Source organism: Nuphar pumila, chromosome 5 (genome assembly GCF_984573655.1).
Source record: "Nuphar pumila chromosome 5, dmNupPumi1.hap1.1, whole genome shotgun sequence".
NCBI lineage: Eukaryota > Viridiplantae > Streptophyta > Magnoliopsida > Nymphaeales > Nymphaeaceae > Nuphar > Nuphar pumila.
In genome coordinates, this window is record NC_143253.1 from 107,756,177 (window position 1) to 107,767,539 (window position 11,363).

The 11,363-nt window shown below is 40.2% G+C and overlaps 1 protein-coding gene across 1 annotated transcript; it reads left to right on the forward strand.

Moving 5' to 3' along the window:
* Nucleotides 1-9,255: 9,255 nt before the first annotated feature.
* On the forward strand, nucleotides 9,256-11,363 carry LOC149838050 (uncharacterized). Its single transcript, XM_090008179.1, has 3 exons — nucleotides 9,256-9,475; nucleotides 9,762-9,997; nucleotides 10,827-11,363. Exons 1-3 carry the CDS (start codon nucleotides 9,256-9,258, stop codon nucleotides 11,361-11,363), a joined length of 993 nt encoding a protein of 330 aa, XP_089864305.1.

Genomic DNA, 11,363 nt, shown 5'->3' on the forward strand with positions numbered 1-11,363 from the left:
ATCGATAGTTTCATCTTTCCCTATTGAAAAATGCTTCTTGCTACAACCCCTAGGATTCCTTCATTGTTATTAAGCAAGACAAACCCACTCTTTTTCATGTTGGCATGCAAACATGATGTTTCCATTAAACTTTTAAGAATGAGTGTCAGCATCTTCATGTCCTTTTATGGTTGTCTCCCCAAAGATCAAAACATTGTCGGAAAATAGGATATGCAAAATCATTCATGCTTGGTAGGTCAACCTCTATATAGACCACTCATACTAGTCTTCTTAAGAAGGTAACTAAGAAATTACATAGCAATGATAAAGAGAAAGGGAGATATCAGGTCCCCTCATCTTAGCCCCTTTTTTGGTTCGAAAAAATCCCCTTATTGGACATTTATGCAAACCGAGATTAATGTTGACTCAAGAATCACTTTCACCCATCTTGTCCACCTATCTTCCGCCCCAACCCTTCACAAAATTCGCAATAGAAAATCCCAATTCAAGGAGTCAAAAAGCCTTGTGAAGGTCCAGTTTGAGTAGAAAACTCTTTTTTTAGCTATGCATAGTATGAAATGCTTGGTGCGCAAGGAGGCATCCCTGGTGTATTATTCTCTTAGGCACAAATGCATATTGAGAAGGTCCGACCACTTGACTAATCATTTTGTTTAAGACGGATAGCTAGCACCCTCATAATCACTTTTATTGGGGTGCCTATTACCAATATTTGTCTAAATTTTTCTATCGCATTCGTCCTCACCTCCTTAGGGACAATTACAAGAAGAGACTTTCCCCATCCCCGATAAGCATGAATTTTTGTACATGCTTTATTATTTGGTAGATCCTAAATTGTTTGCATTATTTCATCCAACAAAAAGATCCCATTCAAATAAACTTTCATGGAGGTCTCTAATATGTCAAGAGAGTCCTTTAATAGACATAACTAGATCATATTTTTGGTTTTTATGAGAAGCACAAAGGTGGAAGACCTTGGTGTTCCCATTTCAACCAATGCACCTTAGACCGCTGCCTCCAATTAATTCTTTCTGTGCTTTCTATTCTCTGATTTGATCAACCAAGGTGGTTGGACTTTTGGCCTATTGTTGGCTTTCAACATATTGGGACGCAAAACAAATCATGTTGATCACCTTGCTGGGCAAGACGTTGTGCTAGAAGCCTTGATGATAACCAGATGCAATTTTGGTAGGGACGCTGACATGCTTAGCACAGATTCTGTCAATCTAGAGACGTTGACTTGCACTGAACAGATTGCAACAAAAGGTTTAAGTGGGCCAGAATCTATCAGTTTCAGATCCAAACATCTTAGAAAATTCAATCCAGCTCCATTTGACAAACATAGGGGCTATCAACAACGGTTGGCATGAAGTAAAATGCATTAGATGGGCCCCATTCCACCTCATGAAAGTTATTGCCAGCTTCCTACTGTTTTTGGCAGCCACTGAATTAATGCCCCAACTTGATCCTTTGTTATTTCTGGCCTCTTTTGTTTGTAAAAATGCTCCTCCTCAAGGCTTATGATGAACATTTTTATTTTTAGTGCAACCACTTTCCTTCATCCTATAATTTTTGACCCCATGCTTAATAGGAATCAACACACAAAGAGACTCCACCATTCTGCCTTGCCGGAAAGAGTTTAACATGTCGTCTGAGCGTGTTTTCCAGCCAGTCAGACCAATTTCATCACCTTGGTTCTTTCTGCACCACTACATTTTGGGTTTTGCGGACAGGACGCTTTCTAACTTCCATGACTACTTGTCTGAGCTAGCCAGCCCTGCATTTCCTCCATTGTTGACTTTCAAAGGCAGCAGATATCTTTACGTCCCCTACAACGTTTGGGGTTTTGTTTGACATAAAGACATCCACGTAGGATGACTTGGTCACGTCCGCAGCTGTTCTGTTATGTCCATCACTGGTTGCTGCCCTCACAACTCTCGTCCCAACTTGTTGCATCATTTTTGTTTTGACAACTTCAAATATAGGGTATGTTATCAGAGATGCGGAATAACACTCAATCAAAATGACCCCAATCTCATTTTTAATATTTTCTGCAGGCCCAATCGCCTACTCTAGAACCATTTTCTACCATACGCACCAGAACTCATCGAGCTCTTAGGAACCTTCGAGATCTCACATCAGTCCAGGCCGATTCTTCTTGAGATTTTGGCTTTCCATTTTTTGAGTAATGAAGAGAATCATATGTTGTCCTTTCTCTTTGGGAGGGTGTCCCCTTCTCCTCCCCATGTTGAGAGGAAGATGGGGAGAGCAAAGGGCCTCTATTAATACATTAATGGTTGACATTCCTTCTCTCCCAAAAATGGATTAGTGGGGAAGAGGGAAGGACCCCTCATTAACGAGAGGAGGTAACAATGGGTCTATGTAAGCCAATGGGTCCCTTCTTTCAATCCCCCATTTACGTGAGAGATGGGACAAAGAGAGAGAGTGGAAGTGAGAAAGAAAGAGAGAACTTGTGAGAGAGACGAGAGTCGGTGTAAAGGAATGAGAGAGGTTGCGGGAGAGACACGTCAGTGGAGTCGTTCATTAATTTAGCCCCTCTCCCTTCTACCATTGTTTGTACAAAAAAAAGGGGGAGTGGGGTAGGTGGGAGACAGAGGGTGTTCCTTTGTTTTCGCTAAGACTCGAAACACTGGCAACCTAGTGGTTGTTGGTGGTGGATGGCCAAGAGAGAGGGGCAGGAGATAGGGGGGTCGCCCTTGTCTCTACTACCCTCCAGGAAGGAGAGCAGAGGGAGATGCCCCCCTCTACCCCCATCATTGGCAACCACAGTTGTCGGCAACACCATTAGGTGAGAGAGGAAGGAGTCAGGGGGTGCTCTTGACAGTGGCAACCAGTTAGAGAAAGAGAGAGAGAGGGACGTTAGGCCCCTGTCTTATTTTTTCATATAAAAAAAGAGAGAGGAATACATGGGCCTTTGTCTTAGTTTTTTTTATGAGCCATCGAACCGACTCGGTTTGAGAATTGGAATCAGACCAAGTTGGCCAGCCTACTTGGTCTGGGTGTAACCCAGACCGAGTCAGAACAAAAGTTATGAACCGACTCTGTTTGGGATTCAAATTGAACCAAGTCAACCAATTGTTTTGGCCAGAAGACTCGATCTGGGTGCACTTCAGACCAAGTCAGGTCTATCAATAATAGAACGAGTCGATCAATGGTTAAAAAATATATATTTATATTTATGGAAAAAACCAAGATAGTGATTGCATTAGTTTTTCATCATGAACCAAATTTAGGTTTGGATCTAATTAAACCAAACCTAGAACAGATCTGGTTTGGATCCAATGGACCAAATAGGTCTAGTTCAGATCTAATGGACACGACCAAAACACATCAGGTTTGGATCCAATGGGACCAGATAAGATTGAAACAAGTTTGGATTCAGTAGGACCAAACCTGAATGGATCCAATTCAGACCCAAACCTAAATTGGATTGAGTATGGGTTTTACTTTGTACCAAATCAAGAATGAAGCAGGTATGGATCTATTATATTAGATTTGGATCCAGTATGGAAATCAGAGACTAGATCTCTACCCATGAGGGATCCAAACTAGAAAAGATTTAGATTTGAATCCAGTGTAAGAAATCATAGACTTGATTTTGGTCTAGTTTGAAAATGAGGAAAGAGAATTGGTAAAGGAGGATAAAATACATAATCAATATGTGTACTTGGTTAGCAAACTAAACTAAGAATATGAACTTAGTGCTCACTACAGTTGTAACGGTTGTGTCTTATTTATAAATGAAAACTTACTGAGTTGTAGACTCACCATCGTTTAGTTACAACTACAGGTTCATGAGCAACAACAGATAGAAGAACATGACTCGTGGATAGGCTACTGGTATACTTTGAAGTGATGGAAATATTTTGCTTTTATTTATGCATTTTATTTTATATTATGCACATGTATTTGATCATTTATCTTTGATGGGCACTGATAATTGTGTTGATGTTAAATGAATGAACTTGATGATTATATATATATAAGCATTTTCTGACATGCATTTCGAGGTTGTTTTGGAATTTTTTTTTTAGAATTAATGTCTACGAACCCCGGCTCGAGAGGCCCAGATTCGGGTCATTACATCAATCCTGGAAGAAGGGGTTCTCAAGCCTAAGTCAAACATTACGATAATGGGGTCGCCCATATGAAACTATGAACATCTTCTGTGTGCAATGTCCTTGCCTCTAAACAGTCCTTGAAGGCCCTTTACTTGATAGTTTCAAGAAAAAATCCTGCTCAAGGCCCGGTGGCCTCCTCCACTCGAGGGAGATGCCCCACTCAGTTAGTGACTGGCCTAGACGTGCAAGGGTAGCCTGGTTGATGGCCAGCCCATGCTTCCAATGCAATCTGACCATTGCTTCCGTCAGTCTACCAATCGCTGCTCACTTTGACTTTCCGTGAGGAGTCTTTGTCGATGACGATGGAGGAGCGGAGCATGTTTCCGGCATACTCTAGGCTAGCGGCTGAGGTTCTGCAGTCTTACTGATTTCAGGTTGAAATTCATCGTCGTCCCAAGAAGTTCTCCTCATGGCCTCAATCCTCAAACCTGGGTCTCGATCATAAGGTTAGTTGATGCATGCACATACACACACATTTATTTATGGATGGTTTAAGTCAATACGAATTTCACTGTTAGATCATGCTGAAAAAGCTAGAAAATCTTTAACAAATTATTAGCACTTTTCATAAATATTCAAGCTGAAAAATTCATGTTTTTTTATATAGAAAAACATGATCCAAAGTGTCGTTTTTTAGCAAATTAATCCATGTCAAACGCATCTACAAGGTTAGATTTGCAAAAAACATCCTGAAAACCTTCCTAGACTCGTGGTAAGCTCTTAACTTTTGGTAGGCACCTATTTCCCACTCAAATTTTCTGGTGTAAATATAAATACAGATGAAGTTATTTACATGAAGGTGCCGTGATCTATAATCAATTAGCCAACCTCCTTCCTAGGATTTGAAGAAGGAAAATCTATAAGCAATGGAAGCTTGTAAAAGCGTCAAAGCTTCCCTTGCCAGAAACTCACTTCACAAGGGTGAAACCGCACAATTATTTAAAGTGCTTCTAAAATCTTTATGAGCAACTCACTTTTTGTGAATATGAAGTCTACTCTTTTGACAAGAAATCAAACATTCTTGATGCTGGAAAATGCACTATTCATGTAAAAAGAATTTCACCTTCTTATAAGAACTACGTTTTCATTTATAAAACCTGCATAAATAATGAGTATTTTTAATAAAAAAGCTCACAAATACAAAATAAAAGTCACAGGTTTCATCTATTACTTAAGCTTATCGCTTCCTAAACCCTTCCCGGTTTGCATTTTGCGTGTGGCTTCTTGTACTCACCTCTTATGCAGGTAACTATGAAAAAAAAAAGATTGGAGGGATCAGGTACAATCTGAGAGCAAACTTTTAGTGTGTCCTTCCATGGCTGTTAGCTGTGGGGCCCAAGCAATGATGAATGGATTATCACAGCACACTAAAAATGTGCAATTTGCACCCAATCCTCCCCACAAAATGTAATGACAAAATTGAGATAATTAATTGGGTACGATCCATCTTCATCTTTACATAATGTAATGTTTTGATTTGAAATATTGGTTTTAAATTAAAATCCTAAAAATATGAATTCTGTACTCCGAAATATCCTGATATATGTGATGAATAGATATCCATACTTATTAAACTTGTTAATAATATGAAAATGAAAGAATTAAGTGGAATTTCATAAGCATGAAAAATCATTTTAGTGGACTAAAATTGCTTCATGGTATGGTTGCTCCGCAAGTCCACCTGCTCCATGGTATGCAGGACATGATATTTCCATCGGGACCTAGGAAATAGGATATACCTAAATTAATGCTTTGATCAAAATAGTGAAACATTAGTTATATCAAAAGAAAAGAGAATTCTTTGGGTTCCCTCCATGTATCTGGAGGAGCACTCATTCCTCGATTTCTATAAACTATGCTTATTTGATAGTCGCTGTTAGTGTACGTCACCATGTGTTGGGATCAACAATGATCGATTTCTAAAACCCAATATTCTATTCATTACCTTGTAAAAGTGTGGCATTTAGTTTCAACAATGATCGGTTTGGATCTATGTAAGTTGGACACCCTCGAGATTTGGATATCTGCCAGAGATTCTGGTGATTTGCGACATACCCTCACCCTAGTTGTCATCAGTGTCCTGTAGGTGTCCATCCTGGCCCATGTGATTAACCTTAGGTTAACTGAATGACCCTTTTTTTTTTTTATAACAAAGAGAAACCACTGTTGTGATTCAACTTTCTATTACTAGAGGACTACAGGTGCAAATAAACCATGATCTTGTTTCAGTGTCCACGGTGTAAAACTTCATGAGTACTCTCCCTTGACTTTGACCTTGCGGCAAGGGACACATACCTCGAATATCTCGCAATATCCTTCAACTTGAAATAACATTAAGCCGACCCACCTAGCCTCGAGCCAGGATCGAGTGTGCCTCTGCCACCTGGCTGCCCTCCATCTGCTTTTGGGCCCCCCACTACTGACAGACTGTCAGCCAAAGATTGAAAGCAGTAGGTGTGCCATGTGATGGCACCTGATCCCGACTCCTTAGCCACACACAATAGGCAAACTAATCGAACAACATAGGCCTATACATTTGACAAAACATACCAGCTTATTAAGTCAGCTCAAAAGCCTAGCATAGAGTGGGTCCTAAGGTCTCAGTTGAGTTAACCAACTCCAAGTCATCAAAGTCGTAACCAACTCCAAATAATGCCTAAAGTTTGGCTCAAGTCAAAAGCACTTCTCAAGTCTCATATGAAATGTGGCTGGTAAACGAGCTGTACAAGCCAAACATGAAGTGTTTAAGCTTGGCTCGTTTTTGTAATGAGTCGACCCAAGGGCTTAAGCTCATGATGAGCATGAGCTAATGAGCCAAATTTGAGCTGGCTCATTCATGAAAAAAGCTATATTGTTTCAGAGCTGGAAGTAATAGGATTTGAACCGTAGACCTATTGAGCCAAGCTCCAGCCGACTCATTTATAAATAAAGATATGGTTTCAAAGCTCCTAGCAATAATATTTGAATTTTAAACTTAATTGCTTGCAAGCCAAGCATTTTGACTGTTTATACTGCATAATATTGTGATATAAAATATATCTAGCAAGAATATATTGTGGGCATCCTAAAAACATAACTGGAATGTAAAGGCAAGCATACATAATGAAATGAGTGTTGGCGCAAGTGCACGGTGTTCTCCTCTGACTATCGATGCCCACGATCATCTCAGGGTTACATACATGACATTTGAACCCTTCACATGCCATATTGAATGTGAACTCTTCACATTCATTTATCCCCTCCCACTAACTCCCCACTAATGCCTTCATTAGTGCCTTGTGTCAAACTGGGTCACTCAAGGTTGGACCCGATCCGAAATGTGAAACATATATTTATTACTGCTTTAGGATCTGTACGAGCTGAGCTGAACACCCGTTGTTTGTGTTCGGCTTGCTGAGAATATTTTATATTTGTTCCAACGAGCTTTTTACTAACCGAGCTCAGCCGATTGCAACATCTCGTTTCTCAGCACATGTGAGGTCCAGAAAACCTGATTCCATTTACTATTGATATACAGATCAACCCAGCTCCAAGTCAAAACGCTATAACATTTAATAACAAATTTCCTTCTATCAAGGCAGTTTCTATGCATCTCATGAACCTAAGTTCACACTCACACACGCTTCCTGCTATTATATTGTATAAAACAGGAGCACTGCATCGTAAGCATGCCAATGCCAAAATTTTCAGATAGGTAACAGATATCATCCTAGGGCACAAAGATCAGGAGTCACTTCAATTATTTTGGGGAAGGGTGCAAATCACAACTCCCCCAAGTGCTTTCTTGGTCTACCCCCATTGAAATCACTTGAATATGTGTAAGTTCATTCTTGTTACCTTAACTTGGGACTTTGGGATCCTTAAGCTAAGGAGTATCATGGAACTTCCTACAGCCTCATCCTGGTAAACCACAAATCCCCTATTGAAGCCACCTGATATGAGATCACATGGGACGGTTGGGCAGGTCGCCATTCCAATTCTGTTATGGGAATGGTGTTGGGAAATATGCCCTTCCATTGGATAGTACTGGACCAGATTGCATGGCCGATCCACTTTATAACAAGTACCATGCCAACCGGTTAGGTATGGTTCTCATAATGCTTGATCCAAATCTGAATCTGAACTGCATGCCGTAGATTCATATTTTGGAAAATGATTGTAATGTCCTTGCAAAATTATGCATTTTTCAAAATACCTAGCAATTTTACAAAATCCTTTGCATATCCGAAATTTCAATTATCGATTTTTTAAGAGCATTTTTACCCCCCAACCCACACACACAAATATAGGAGGACATTCATAACTCATATTTGAGATTGAGGACATTTGCAAATCATGCATGTAAATCTTCAAACATGATTTTTTTAGTAAAAGGAGGTTAACATATAAATTTGGAGATATTCGCATGTATGAGTTGCGAAGGTCATACTATATTTGTGAATGTCCTCTTGCCTTAAGCCATTTTTTAGTAAAAAGTTCACACTTTTTTGGCACATTCGCAAGTCTGAGTTGCAACCATCATGCTATATTTGCATAGGGGTAAAAACATCTTAAAAAAGTAGAGAATCAAAATTTTGGATATATGGTAGATTTTGTCAAATTGCTAGGTATTTCAGAACGCGCACCATTTTGCAAGGACAATACAATTATTTTCTGTTTATATTTGAGTCTAATACAAATAAGATGAAGTAGAGTTGTATCCAGATCCATTGTTTACATGGTAATACTAGATTAGTTATAGAATGAAAACAAAGCTTTTTACATGTTAAAACTACAAAAACGATTGGATCTGACATTAATTTGAACATGAATCTAATATAAAATATTGATATGGATCCGTACTACATGCACAAATAATTCCATTAATCGAGTCCCACATCTGAACCCAACAAAAATTTGGATCCTAAGCGTCATAGCCAGAACCAAAGTGTCAGATTTTTTATCATGATTCTCACAAGATCTGATCCATTTGTTTTCCTATTTTTAAAGCAACAATGAATTGTTTTTTGTTTTTTATATAAGACACACTTGTGAGCCTCTAGTCCCAAACCCTTATAAAAGGGCACTTAATGCTAGGGTTCGCAGCAGGTTGATAGACACTGTTTTAGGTGAAAAAATGGCTTCCCCATCCTTTTCAAGGAAGGGCCTGGGGATCTCCATCTTCCTCTCATTCCTCATCCTCACTGAGGTTGCCCTGGCAGCCAAACTCATCAAGCCAACAAAGCATACATGCAAGCACAAGGCTTACAAGGCATGCTACAAAGTGTCATTCTACTGCCCTCCTCACTGTCCAAAGGACTGCATTGTAGACTGCGCAGCTTGCAAGCCCATATGCAGTGAGTATAGCTTTATTTCATGTTTGGCCAAACTAGTCTTGGGATTTTAGTTGACTTGGCCATGCAAGTCCTAGCCAAGAACTTGGCTGGAGTCTTAAATTCATATTGGTTATTTTGCTTACGATATCTTTCACACGTTAAACATATTAAAAAAGTTCATGAACTTTTTGTTACTATCAATCAAGTTCATGAACTCCAACATCATTATTTTCCAAGTTCATGAACTCAAAAAAAACAAAAGTGGGAAATATTGCTTATGCAAAATTTCTCCTTCTTGTGGTTTTAGCTTGCAACAAGCCAGGAGCAGTGTGCCAGGACCCTCGATTCATTGGTGGGGATGGCATCACCTTCTACTTCCATGGCAAGAAGGACAAGGACTTCTGCTTGCTCTCTGATTCCAACCTCCACATCAATGCACACTTCATTGGGAAGAGAGTGGAAGGAATGACCCGTGATTTCACATGGGTTCAGTCCATTGGAGTCCTTTTTGATAATCACCAATTGTTGTTAGGTGCCAAAAAGGTAAGGAATGATCCATGAAAGTACCTCTTTAATTTGATCTATTTCATTTATATTTGTTCTTTTTTAATAGAGATATAGAAAAGAAAGCAGAAATATGACCCATAAAAGGGAATGGAAGTTAGTAGAGAAATGATGAGCAGATCCGGTGACGAGGCACCACCAGGGAAAAAGCCAGTGGCTACCCCGCCTGTAAAAAAATGGGAGCCCCTCTCTCCCCCCCCCCCATTAAAAGGACAAACGCTATGTGTTTTGGCCTCGAACACAGAACCACGCCTCAGAGAATTGGGATCATCAAGTCACAAGGCACCATCTGGGAGGTCTCTGCCCTTCTGTTTATGGGCGATTGTAGTTTGCCACCTGACATGGGATGAACATGATTCGAAATACACTGAAAGCAACCTTTGCCACAAGATGGAATATGGGAGTACTCTTTGGTGTTAGGAGGACTTTAAGGGTTTTACCAAACGAAAGCCAGCAAATGTGTGATAGGTGTACACATATCTATAAAGAGAGAGAGAGCAGATCAGGTGCAATCACATTGAAAAAATCGTTGTTGTATTTTATCTTCCCTCCATCTTATGTTGGGGACGCACAGCCGACAGGCTACATCCCAGAGATGGAGGGCAGTCAGGTGCTGGGCCACAATCAAAGTGTGCTACGTGATTGCACCTGATCCTCTCTCTCTCTCTCTCTCTCTCTCTCTCACACACACACACACACACACACACATAGACCAATACTTTTCTTTAAAAAACCAGATTTTGAAAATATCACCACTTTTCTGGTCGAGATTTCCCAAAAATGAGATTTGTGACTATGTTCTTAACAGGTAGGAAAATGGGAGGAGAATGTTGATCAATTCTCCATTGCCTTTGATGGCCAACCAATGTTCCTCCCTAACAAGGAAGAAGCAACTTGGGGAACTGAAACAGCACCTAAACTCACCATTGCTCGTGTGAGTGAAGCTAATGAGATCACCATAGAGGTCACCAACAACTTCAAGATAACAGCAAGAGTGGTTCCAATCACTGAGGAGGAATCGAGGATCCACCGCTATGGGATAACAGATGATGATTGCTTTGCCCATCTAGACTTGAGCTTCAAGTTCTACTCACTAAGTGGTGATGTGAGCGGTGTGCTGGGCCAGACATATGCACCAAACTACAAGAGCCGGGCTAAGATCGGAGTGCCTATGCCGGTCTTGGGCGGTGACCTCGAGTTCACGTCGTCAGGCCTATTCACAGCCGACTGTGCTGTCTCAAGGTTCAGACACAGCATGGGTGGTGAATTGCCAACTGCTAGTGAATATGAAAACTTGGAGTGTGGAAGTGGATTAAGCGGGCGTGGAATTGTTTGCAAGAAATGA